This window comes from Branchiostoma floridae, chromosome 19 (genome assembly GCF_000003815.2).
Source record: "Branchiostoma floridae strain S238N-H82 chromosome 19, Bfl_VNyyK, whole genome shotgun sequence".
NCBI classification, from domain to species: Eukaryota; Metazoa; Chordata; class Leptocardii; order Amphioxiformes; family Branchiostomatidae; genus Branchiostoma; species Branchiostoma floridae.
The window spans coordinates 7,012,032-7,024,636 of record NC_049997.1 but is presented as its reverse complement, the minus strand read 5'-3'; the positions used below and the strand labels follow the sequence as shown (position 1 = coordinate 7,024,636).

At 43.7% G+C, this 12,605-nt stretch overlaps 1 protein-coding gene across 1 annotated transcript; it reads right to left on the bottom strand.

Moving 5' to 3' along the window:
- Nucleotides 1-3,026: 3,026 nt before the first annotated feature.
- On the bottom strand, nt 3,027-7,066 carry LOC118406916 (collectin-12-like). The gene is made up of 3 exons (XM_035807315.1): nt 6,474-7,066; nt 3,961-4,093; nt 3,027-3,309 (listed from the first exon to the last, which is right to left on the bottom strand). Exons 1-3 carry the CDS (start codon nt 6,828-6,830, stop codon nt 3,137-3,139), a joined length of 663 nt encoding a protein of 220 aa, XP_035663208.1. The 5' UTR covers nt 6,831-7,066; the 3' UTR covers nt 3,027-3,136.
- Nucleotides 7,067-12,605: the final 5,539 nt, after the last annotated feature.

Below are 12,605 nucleotides of genomic sequence, written 5' to 3'. Positions count from 1 at the left end.
CCGATTGTCGCCTGGAAAACACAAGAATCTTTGTTAATCCTAAGACGTTTCATCACCTTGAGAAAACCTCCTTGGCTAATCTTAACTTGAAAGTTCACCTGTGTAGGTAGAAGTCATTCCGAATCACAGTTTGACTTTTATTGCCAGAACAAAAAAATAACTTATCAATAATCTGAATATCTTAGCATGAAAGTTCATCGTTGTTGGTAGAATAATACATCATAGAAAAATTGCTAAACTTTACTTCCAACACTGAAATAACTATAGGGACTTACCCCTCTAAATTTTCGGTCAATCTCCGTCGACATTGTTCACAGAATGATTCTTTCAGGAAGCCACCACTTTTGCAGGAGGGGGCCATAAGTATCAGAAAGTCTGTTATTTTAATGTTGGAAGTAAAGGTTTAGCAATTTTTCTATAATAATCTGAATAGTCTTACCTGAACCTGTTGATGAGGGTTTACTTGTAGCCGCTCCTGGTGCGGTCCATGGCCTCCTGGATCTGCGCCTGCGTCAGGGCGATGTTGTAAACCTGAAGAACAGCGGAGGGTTTTAGTCAACATTTCCTCTGTCTATGACGTTGAAAGGGGCAGTGTCTACATCAACATTATCTCTAAATTGCTGTTACCAACCGACAGAGGTCGGGGTAAACCAAGGAAATGTAAGGAGTATCTACTACAATTTCTATTACTACTACTACTGCTACTACTACTACTAGTACTACTACTAGTAGTAGTACTGCTAATAGCACTACTACTTCTACTACTACAGTGACTACAACTACTACCAGTAGTAGTACTACTAGTACTACTACTACTAATACTACTACTACTATTAGTACTACTAGTACTAATACTGATACTACTACTAGCACTACTACTGCTACCGGTATATATCAGTGGGGTCGTTGGGTGTTCGTCCCAGAAACCAGATGTAAAGGTCCAAATCCTGTCATTTTACCGATCTTGTGCTATTGTATTGTGCTCCAACTTTTCTTGTTACTAGTTATCATTTTCCGTCAAACGTCAACGTATGGAAGCATTTGCCCAAAATGACAGCATAAGCTGTCATTTTGGGCAAATGCTTTCATACGTCGACGTTTGCTCCTAAACAATGACAATCCACAAACATACATAAAATATCAAAGAGACAATGTCATGTACCTGCATGTGGGCGATGCGTCCTTTGTAGGCCCGGGTGTCCCCGGTAAATGGCGGACGGGCCCCCATGGTTACAGGAAACTGGGTACCCAAATCTACGTCTCCCTGATCATCAGATCCGATCTGTATAGTATAGAAAGGTTTTGTTGTGGCATTTTAGTACTACGTACAGTGAGATCTAGAGTTAACCTGATAGCCATTTTATGGTAGCGATAGACCAAATATTTTTCTGCACAAAAAAAAGTTGTTGCTTATTTGTTTGGTTGTGTATGTGAATGTGTGCATGTTCGTGTGTGTGTGTGTGTGTGTGTGTGTGTATGTGTGTGTGTGTATGTGTGTGTCTGTGTGTCTGTGTGTGTATATGTGTGTGTGTGTGTGTGTGTGTGTGTTTGTTTGCACTGCACATAGCCAGCAGTATATGGTAGTACGACCTGTATCAAACATGGAAAGAGTCAATACGTAGGTACCTCTATAGCATTCCGGTAGAGCTTCTGAATGCCTGATGTACGATGGTAGGTAGCCGTGACGAACTGCCACTCATTCTGGGTTATCCCAGACCGTGTTAGCAGACCTCCGCCTTGGGTATTTCGGCCGGTCCATCTTAATAGAAAAAGAACCAGCATACTCAATTCAATTAATATTTAATAGGTAACGATAATCATGTCAATAGTGAACTCATGTCTAGCAAACAAAATCAAGATTGAATAAAAACCTTTCAGTTCAATTTTGAAAGTGAGCCATGAAAATAAAACACGGCAGCAGTAGCAAACCTAGAGATGTAAAGCTGAAATATTCCTTAAGATGTTTTACCGTATATAGAGATCGTTTCCGGTAGGATGAATCCAGAAGTGAACCCCGTAGCCATTACTGCCCGCCGGTTGGTAGTTGAAGATTGGCCCGTTTCCCGTCTCCTGTGGGTAGATCCAGGCCTGTAGGGTGATGTAACTCCTGGCGTCCAGCGCTCCGTTGTTGGGAAACTCCACACGAGAACCTGGGTTCAAAAACAGATCTTTCAATAGAACTGTAGTTATATAACACTCTGTCAGGCTCTACATGTCGTTGGAAACAGTAGAAATTGACAATGGCCATGGCCAAATAGATAAAGGACATGCTAGAGGAGTTCGCTGGCTAAAAACTACAGTTTGTGCCAGAACATCTGGACCGGCAAACTCCTCTGGTTCTGTCATTGCTATCATACTGTCTATATGGCAAAATTTGTACAATGGTACCAGCGGCAATGTGTGTCAAACGTAAGGTAGGCGACTAGAAACAGTCTCCTGGCTCCCGGGATTTGAACCCGGGCCGCCAGATCACAAACCCACACCCAGCTCCAAAAGCTCAGAGCCGTTGGCATGGTCAGTTTGGCGGCGCTACATGTGGAACCTGGTAGATGCTAGTAGTTGTTTGCTAATTATGTAGGTAAAGAAAGAATTTGTTTGCTTCTTCAATGGTGGGATCCAGATCTACATGTTTTGATCCGGATCCGACTGATAAGCGTTGAAAAAAAACTGTCCTTACCAGGGGCGCCATGGAAGTACATGGCTCCCCCCGTCTCGCCCCCCGGCCCCACCGCCACGCCCGTGCTGACCGTCACTCCGTCATTACCATAGCCGCTGACGTCACGGGCGCCATGTTCTTCATTCAGCGGCCAGTAGCCGACCAGACCGGGCAAAGGATTCGTCTGTAACATGAAGAACGTTTTGTTCTGTGTGAGATAATGTATGTGTGTTTGTGTGTTTGTTTGTGTGTGTGTGTGTGTTTGTGTGTGTTTGTGTGTGTGTGTTTGTGTGTGTGTGTGTGTGTTTGTGTGTGTTTGTGTGCGTGTGTGTGTGTGCGTGTGCGTGTGCGCGTGTGCGTGAGCGTGTGTGTGTGTGTTCAATTAGGAATAGTGACGTGATTGTAATATCACAGAAGCATTTCTTTTAATAAAACAAGATCCGCGCCATTTTAAAGTACTAGAACGTTTTCAAATCGTCACTAGTCTAAGCATGATTTCATGATGGTTACCAGGCTAGAATTGTCCGCAGGACCCGGAAACCCAGGAGGGCCTACCGGACCAGTTTCTCCGGAAACCCCCGGAGCGCCGTCCCGGCCGGGCAGCCCGTCTCTGCCGTCTCGCCCGTCTCTGCCGGATGGTCCTTGTGCACAGCCTGAGATTCAAACAAAACACAACAAAATTAGAAATGTATATATATATATAGTACAACAAAAGCCGGTTAATTGCATAACGGTTTACCGCAAACTTATGTTAATTGCACGGAATCCCATAATCCCAAAATAGTGCGGTCCAGCTGGACAACTCCACATAATTGCAACACCCGAATAATTGCAAGAAGTCCGCTGGCAAATGGGGTGTGCCATTAAGCGGCTTCTACTATAATTGATTTGCAATTTTATGCCCGGAGACTAATTGTAAGTACATGAACATGGTATAAACGTGGGAGATATACAAGTGACAATGAACAGTTATAAACAATATTCAACTCGAATACTAGTGTTGGCTATTTCTAAGCAGAAAAAAGTAAGTGTGTTGCACAGAAAAAAGTAAGTGTGTTTTGCAGAAAAGTAAGTGTCTTGAGCAGAAAAGTAAGTGTCTTGAGCAGAAAAGTAAGTGTCTTGAGCAGAAAAGTAAGTGTGTTGCACATTGTTGCTATCGGCCACGGTAGGTTTGAATTCTTTTTTGGAAGCAGGGGAAGGAGAAAAGTCAATAAAAATTATTGGCCCAAAGCAGTTGCCTTCATAATGAACTCCAAGCGGTCAGGGAGGTTGTACCATTTCTTAAAGTCTTTGGTATGGCTTACCTCCGACTGGTAGGGTCAACGAATTAGCCGACCTCTTCTGCCTGTACCGAGGGTGGTTTGCTCCGGACAGGGCATTGTTCCCTTCCGTGTCGTTCTTTTCTGACGATGAGGCGACGTCAGTCTGGACGTTTGGCTGTCGATAGTAAATCAGTTAGTTGGTTAGTTAGTTTTCCTCGTATCAGATGTTACATAGGACGGCGCCCATGTCCGTTTCAATAGCCCTTGGGCCACACAACTTCGTGCAATTGCTGTAGCAGAGGGCTAGTCCACTGGTAGTGGTGTGTGATCAACTACCCTACTCTTCCTCATTAATGCCGAGTGCTAAGCGGAGAAAGCAGCATGTACCATGTTTTAAAGTCTCATGGTTTGACTAAACTGAAGATCAGAGTCACGATCTGCCGATTGAATGGCGAACACTTAACTTACTTGTCCATTGCATCGGTCATAAGTAGCTCAACAAATGTAACAGTTTGGGCAGTGCCATTTTTAGCACTCTATCACAGACGGAAATGATTCACTAAGGCCTACGTCACATTACCCAGGGGTCCGCGCGGTGTCTAACCGATGTAGGCCCCGGCCGGGCTCTGAAGCCGGGTAGACATCGGCTCACACAGTCACAAATCATTTTTTCTTCAGGCGTCCCGCTAGAGGCCCCGAGGGGCTCCGGTGGGGATTCCGGCGGCTTTCATCCAATAGTCGTATGCTTTAATCCTTTATCGGTCGATGTTCGGCAGGCACCCGTAAAGATATCCCCGGGTACCACGTAGGGGTCTGGTAGTGGGCCGGCCGGTTCACCCCGGGTAGATAACTATGGTTCCTGTCGTACGCGCCGCGAACCACAACCAGGCATCCTGTGAGCTATCTTCGGGAGATCGTCAGGTCTACACTAGTAGAAGCGGAAAATGCCACTGCCGATAGGGTGGCGACGGCTCGTCACCGCTGCTTCCTTGTTCTTACTACATTGGTATACGTAGCGGAAAAAGAGAGACTAGCGGAACGGCAGTGCCAGAGAAAAAGATCATGGTGGGTTCAACTCTGGTTGAGGCGCCGACCCATCTACAATACGCTGATGAGCAAGCTTATGCGAGAACATTGTTGCGACTTTAAGTTCTTTATGCGAATGGAGCCAAAAATGTTCTTTGACCTGCTCATGTGTGTGGGACGAGAAGAGTAGAAAGTGATTTTTTTACTGCTGATATTTTCATAATACATTTCCCCGGCGGGCACCTGGTTCATTTTAAGTCCGACTTAAAATCAACCGGGACTCCGCCCGAGACCAAAAATAACCCGGCAGCCGCTGGGAGACCCACAAGACCCCGACCGGATGTGCCAAAAAACAGTCCGTAAATTACCCGCCAGGGTCCCTTTGTGGAAATGTGACCATGGCCCAAATTGTCCTGTTTGATGACCGAGGGACCCGTCAGCGGCCCTGGCGGTGTTCCGGGATGACACAACGGATGCAATAGTTTGTAATGTAAGAATTTTGGGCCTGTACCGTCGAGTACCGTCGGGGTACCGGGCGGGTACCGTAGGGGACCCTGTCGATGTGTTCACTATTAGTTGACGGCTTTGATTCGGCGTATTTTCCTGCCCGGGCCCCGGTTGATTTTAAGTCCGACTTAGAATCAACCGGGGCCCCGCCCGATCCCCAAAATAGCCCGGCAGCCGCCAGGGGTCTCACGGGGACCCGCCCGAAAGTGCAAAAAAATCAGCCCTTAACATACCCGGCCGGGCCCCTTTGTGGAAATGTGACGTTAGCATTAATTGGAAACAAGGAGAAAACCTATCGAATATTTCTATTCAGTCTTTCCAGGACGCAGCCAGAAGATTAAGACCGAATGTTTTTATGTTTTAATTATGAAATGATTAGTCTAAACCAAAGCATTCCGATAGCAGGTGTTTTTGTTACATACAATGGAGTTATTCTCAACTTGCCTAAACTTACATAAGGACCCTTACGTTTGCAGAACACATAATATTTATTAGGTACATATCAACATAGTTCACTGCTAATTATATGTCTAGAGCGACTAGTAATTATCATAAGCCAATCGTTAACGTTTTGCGTATAGCAGCGAGTCATGTCATAGTTCAACTCGGACCCGGTTGAACAGGAATGGCCTTCATAAAAAGAACCCAAAGCATCTGTCAAAAGTCTCGAAATTCAAAGAAAACATTAGGATAAATGACTTAAAGCACGGTATGATAACACAAAATTGCGTGTATTTCGTTGCTTATTTGAATGAGAGGACTCATAGAGGTTTATACACAAATAATTGATATATGAAAATGAGCCCCATTCTATTGTGGTATGTACTTGCAATTAGCCCCCGGGCAGGGACTTACAAATAAACTTTCTGTAACGCCATATCAAAAGACTTATGCTAGTCCTTACTGTTTTAGTACAGTTTTATCATACGCCTCCATTCTGTACTATGTGTGATAGTTGGCGACACATTTTACCGTGTACAATTGCCGTACAATAAAAATTTCTCTATGAAAATGTGTCCTACCTTCGGATTCCCCTCCCAGCCTGACAAATACACGCCATCTTGAATCTTGGTCTCGACCACGGCCAGTCGCTCCCTAAATGCTGTTTCCAAACTTCCTGCACCCTTCTCCGCTTCCAGTTTGGCCTTCAGTGAGGCAAAATCGATTTTCAGAGACGTGAGCTCCGAGTTTACCTTGTACAGTTCCGAGTTTACCTTGTTCAATTCCGAGTTTGATTTGTTCAGCTCCAAAATAACCACCACGCAGACGACCGTTGCAAGTCCCACGGTTAAGACCACAACGAGGGAACCGACCGACACCTGGGAACGATCCCTGCGGGAGCCGGAGCACCTTTGCCCGCTGAGTTTTTCCGAGCTCATCGTTAGCGCGAATCTGTACCTCACTCTTATGAAACACGCTTTTATACAAATGACGCAACTCACGGAAATGGATGCGTGTGACGGAAAACGTAGCCGAAATGAAATCTGGTCGTACAAGGGTGACGAAACTTGCCCCCAAGGTAGGTTGAGTAATAATCTCCAAGCAGATCCTACGGTGCCATTAAAATTAAAGCTGGCAAAGGAGTACAACCGGCCAAAGGGAGTCAGACGGGCACTGGTTGCATACACACTCCTAGGCCGGCTTCACTCCTCTGCCAGCTGTTGATACTATCATATGCTACCGTAGGATCTGATTGGACATTAACGTTGCACACGTCACGCCTCGCACACCGGATTGCGTTCCGTACAGCAGATCATTTGTTCCACAACAGTACCCCAGATATGCTGTTAACTAGTCTGTAGCATTCTATGGGTCATAATCAAAAGTTTAATTATGTTTTCCCCATAGGTTTTAATTGGTGTGTTCTTCTATGCCGTCTTCTTCTTCCTCTGTCAAGCCAAGCAGAAACGGAAAGTCTGTATGCAGTTATAAAGTCAAAGACAAAGGTACACACAAACTCTCCACTCCCATTTGTTTAATCACCAAGCAGAAAATAGTCACTAATAGGTAAGCTGCACAAAAAGTTGAAGCCAAAAAAACTGACTGTTACCAGATAAGTCTATGTTTTGAGTCCTAGGGTAGCTTTGTTAAAGATGGTATTTCTTGATATCAAACTGTCAATACTACGTTTTTACCAGCTACATGTTTCCTCAGCTCGCTGGTTTTGTATTATCACAAAACCCGCACATAATAGAAAAGGTGGGATCTTTCGTCTTCAACTGTCTTCGAAAAAGGAGTCGAACCCAATAACCCATGATCTAGAGTTAGCTTTTACTAGCTTTAGACTAGAGTAGACACTTGTGATATTGCTTTTACACTGTTTGTATCTTTTATGTTACCTGCAATTAGCCCACGGGCAAGAATTTGCAATAAACGTTATTATTATTATTACTGTCCCGAATTTATAGTATTGACGCGATGACGTAACAAAATGTCAATCCCGTTATAGGTATCCCTACTACAAACGACAATGTAAATGTGCTAACAATGCTCTATCTAGATCTACGTGATTATAGATGAAACAATTAAAGTCATGTTATTGTATGCGTAGCACAAAACATCCTTAACCGCTAAGATTTCTCAAAATCTACGTAATTAAGTACAAAACAAAGTCTTGTTATGCGTAGCTAGAAACGTCCTCTAAGAATGCTCTAGATTTACGTGATTAGGTAAAAATGATTACATTAAATTGCTTAAAACGCCCTTAACCCGCTACATTAACAACATTGTATAGATGCGACCAAAGATGCTGTAAGATGAATCAGACAAGCCGATCGCGAGTTTCACTTCACCGCTGTCATCACAAACTCTTCCGATTGTCGGCTGGAAAACAAAAGACTCTTTGTTAATCCAAGGAGGTTTCATCACCTTGAGAAAACCTCCTTGGCTAATCTTAACTTGAAAGTTCACCTGTGTAGGTAGACGTCATTCCTAATCACAGTTTGACTTCTATTGCCAGCACAAAAAAACAAAATTATCAAAAATCTGAATAGTCTCACCTGAACCTGTGTATGAGGCTTTATTTGTAGCCGCTCCTGGTGCGGTCCATGGCCTCCTGGATCTGAGCCTGGGTCAGGGCGATGTTGTAAACCTGAAGGACAGCGGAGGGGTTTAGTCAACAGTTCTCCGTCTATAGCGTTGAAAGAGCCAGATATGCTGGGTTATAATCCTGTCATGTTAACGGTCTTGTGCTGTCGTTTTGTGCTCCAACATTTCCTATTAGGCCACACTGACTTAATTTAATGGATGACATCCTCTGGAGACCCCAAAACCAATGCACGAGGGCGAAAAAAAGAAAGAAAAATCCAACAAAGAAAAATACTGCTAAACCACAGGACTATTTGTTGCCAGGCTTGGTTGTCTTATGTTCGCTCCAGTAAGACTGTAAAACACAATCGTCGCCATTTCAATAATGTTTTTATGACAATGGCACTGTGGCCCCCATGTCCTCAACATATCCCCCCTTGCCCTGGAGAGCAAATCCTCTGGCAAGCATAGAATTACCAGATTGACCAGGGATGCTTGGGTGACATGAGCACTGTGCGAAAGGGTGTCATTTCCGGACGTTTCTATGTTTGTATACATCCGGATCGGGACCGTTTCTGAATATATCCGGACAATATCCGGACGAAATCTGACATGACTCCCCTGCGTTTTCGGATAATTTCAGGAGTCCGGAACGGGACCATTTAATTCTTGCCTCATATCCGGATTTCCAGTAATGGAACGTTTTCGGACTCTTTGGAGACAAAACACGTTCCGAATATTTCGTTTATATCCGGATAATTTCAGGAGTCCGGAACGGGACCAAATAATTACGTCTCATATCCGGATTTCCAGTAATGGAACGTTTTCGGACTCTTTGGATACAAATCACGTTCCGAATATTTCGTATAAATCCGGATGATTTCAGGAGTCAAGAATGGGACCATATAATCATGTCGCATATCCGGATTCCAAGTAATGGAACGTTCTAGGACTCTTTGGAGACAAAACACGTTCCGAATATTTCATATTTTCTGAGCGCGTTCGGGGTTATTACGCCCCGGAAAGGTTGCATAAACTTAAGATATACTGAAACATCATAGGAACAATACAACACATTATTTCGGAATATCCAGTTACTTTACGATCATGCTAAATACCTAATATTTAACGTTTCCTGTCCGTTTTAACCCCGGAAATGCTAACTCGGTAAGGCTACATTTTGTGAAAGCTTTTCAAAGACTTTCCTGTATAAATCAGATGACACAAGTATCACAACAAATACATTATGTGGAGGAACAGATCATGTTAACGTCAAAGGTCAAATCAATATGCATTTGTCTCTTAGTCTTACCAAGGAAGTTTTAGCTCACTACAACCTCATTGGTCTTCACAAAAAGTGAAGCTCGAACGAAGCCAAAGTTAAACAGTTCACTGTCAGATCCAATAATATCAAGCCCAAGTCAATAACATCATTATGATAACAAAACTGATCAGTTTAAATGTACAATATCAAATGTACAGTATCCGACACAAGTCTAACGTTATATACATGTACCATACAATCAATATTCGTAGGATAAAAATGTCATTACGAAATCAGTACGACAGTCCATTTTCAAGTCATCTATAAGTCCGTATCGTGTTGACTGTGGAATCATCGTCCGGGGCGCCCTCTTCTGCGTCTTTGTGGTAGTGGACGATCATTGGCGACGGAAGATGCTCTGGCAAGACCCCGTAATATCGACGGCACGTCTCGAGGACAGTCCGCTCCATTGCATAGTCCAGGCACTGTCCATCTTCAGAGTAGAAACAGTTCTGGTAGGTTACAACGGCACCGGGCACAGACTGTCGTGTTACCAGGAGGTAGGGCTCGGTCGTCGGCATGGTAGGACAGGCGATTGGGAAACAGAGGCTCAGCGGCTGGAATGGAAAAAAAACGGCTAGTAACTGCCCCGAACCCATGAACGGTACATGTGAAATTATTCAAACAACACGGCCATAAAAATCACAGCAGGACAAGACGGGGACAAAGGCAGGAATCTGGAGTCGGCTATCATCAAAGGGCGCGGGCCACACAGATGGCACAGATAAGGACCCCCAAACGACGAATGGAATTTGAATATGCACACAATCACATTGGTCCTAGCAAGGAGATTCTCCTCCTTGGTTCTATTAAAGATTTAGCCAGCCAAAACAACAAGACAGGAAAGTTTAGAAGCAACCGTTACGGCACTTACAGCACAAAATAATATGAGAATTTAACTAACTATGGAACGGGCAATTTGTAAACAAGCCTGGGATGACACGCGGGGGTTCCAGCTGAAGGAGAAGTGATCTATCATACAACAATCTTTACAAAGAGATCACACTACTAATTATCAAATACACAAAACACTAGGAAGGGATAACAGACATTGCTGACAGACATATACGGAACTAAGAACGGTAACTGTTATGTATATACAATCTATGTACCAGAGAGCTACACTACTCACTTCTTGGTCCGGTAGCGGCTAGCGGCGGACGGCAACTGATCTAGTTTCAAACCTAACTGCTGTCACCAGCTGGTCTACTATTGGTCTAGTCAAGTCATGTGACGTCCTAATATAGTCTTGTTACCTAAGGACTCCTCCAGATGGTTCCAAGCAAGTTAGTGTCATCCATCATGCCTGTTTCACAGAACACATGGCATTGTGCATTATTTTTGTGAATAAATGCATCATGTACTTACCAGTTTCAAAGTTGTACACAGCAGCAAACGCTGTGGTGCGGTGTAGGCTGTTATCTGCAACGACTGCCCCAGTAGGCGCACCGTCGACATGCCAAGGTACTGGTCTGCTCGGCACTTTGCACAGCTTGCATAACCGCTTTACGATTGAAGTTGCCTCGTGATATTGTCCGGATATGGACAATTCCCACACAGCAATGCTGGTATTCAATATCATGAGTGACTTTTTGTCATGATATTGTCCGGATATGGACCTATCCCAAACTGCACCGCTGGTGTGGAGTGTTTTGACTGAACTTTGTTCAAGATATTGTCCGGATATGGACCTATCCCAAACTGCACCGCTGGGGTGGAGTGTTTTGACTGAACTTTGTTCAAGATATTGTCCGGATATGGACCTATCCCAAACTGCACCGCTGGTGTGAAGTGTTTTGACTGAACTTTGTTCAAGATATTGTCCGGATATGGACCTATCCCAAACTGCACCGCTGGTGTGGAGTGTTTTGACTGAACTTTGTTCATGATATTGTCCGGATATGGACCTATCCCAAACTGCACCGCTGGGGTGGAGTATTTTGACTGAACTTTGTTCAAGATATTGTCCGGATATGGACCTATCCCAAACTGCACCGCTGGTGTGGAGTGTTTTGACTGAACTTTGTTCATGATATTGTCCGGATATGGACCTATCCCAAACTGCACCGCTGGGGTGGAGTGTTTTGAGTGAATCTTGTTCTTGATATTGTCCGGATATGCAAAGAAACAATAATACTTGACTCATAATTGTTACCATCGCAAAGATTGTTTTCTGTGTCATTTGATTGTGAATGTCGATGTCAATATATTTACACATGTATATGGAAGCTTAAGCTTCAATTACCAGAAAATTAAAGAGTAAACATACATTGACATCGAGCATACTCGTTGTAGAATAAAAACAAATATACAGAAGCAAAAACGTTAATGACGTGTATTTGACAAGATAGGAAACCTTTTTTAGGACACCCAACAAAACAATCTCGGATTCATGTATGACAAGAAAAGTAATTTGTTAACCATTAAGTTGTCCGAAAATTGATCTCTGGAATGTTGCTGTTTTGGACATCTGTCGTAAATGGAACGTAATATGAATTCGGAAGGAGCGAAAATTTCGGCAAAAAATTGCAGTCTTATTTGTTCAGATGCGCAATAAAACAATCACTGATTCACAATTCACGTATATAATACCTTTATCGGTAGCGGCCAGAATATGCTAACTCCGAATCTGTCCTAAAACTAATCCATGGAATATCTGTCGCGGATATGTCTCGTAAATGGAAAGAAAAGAAAATAGTATGAATTCGAAAACATGAAACGTCCCTGACACGTATTCGGAAGAACGGGAAATTCTATCCGTCCGGGCATTTCATGACTCATTATATTCTGAGACATAATGAAT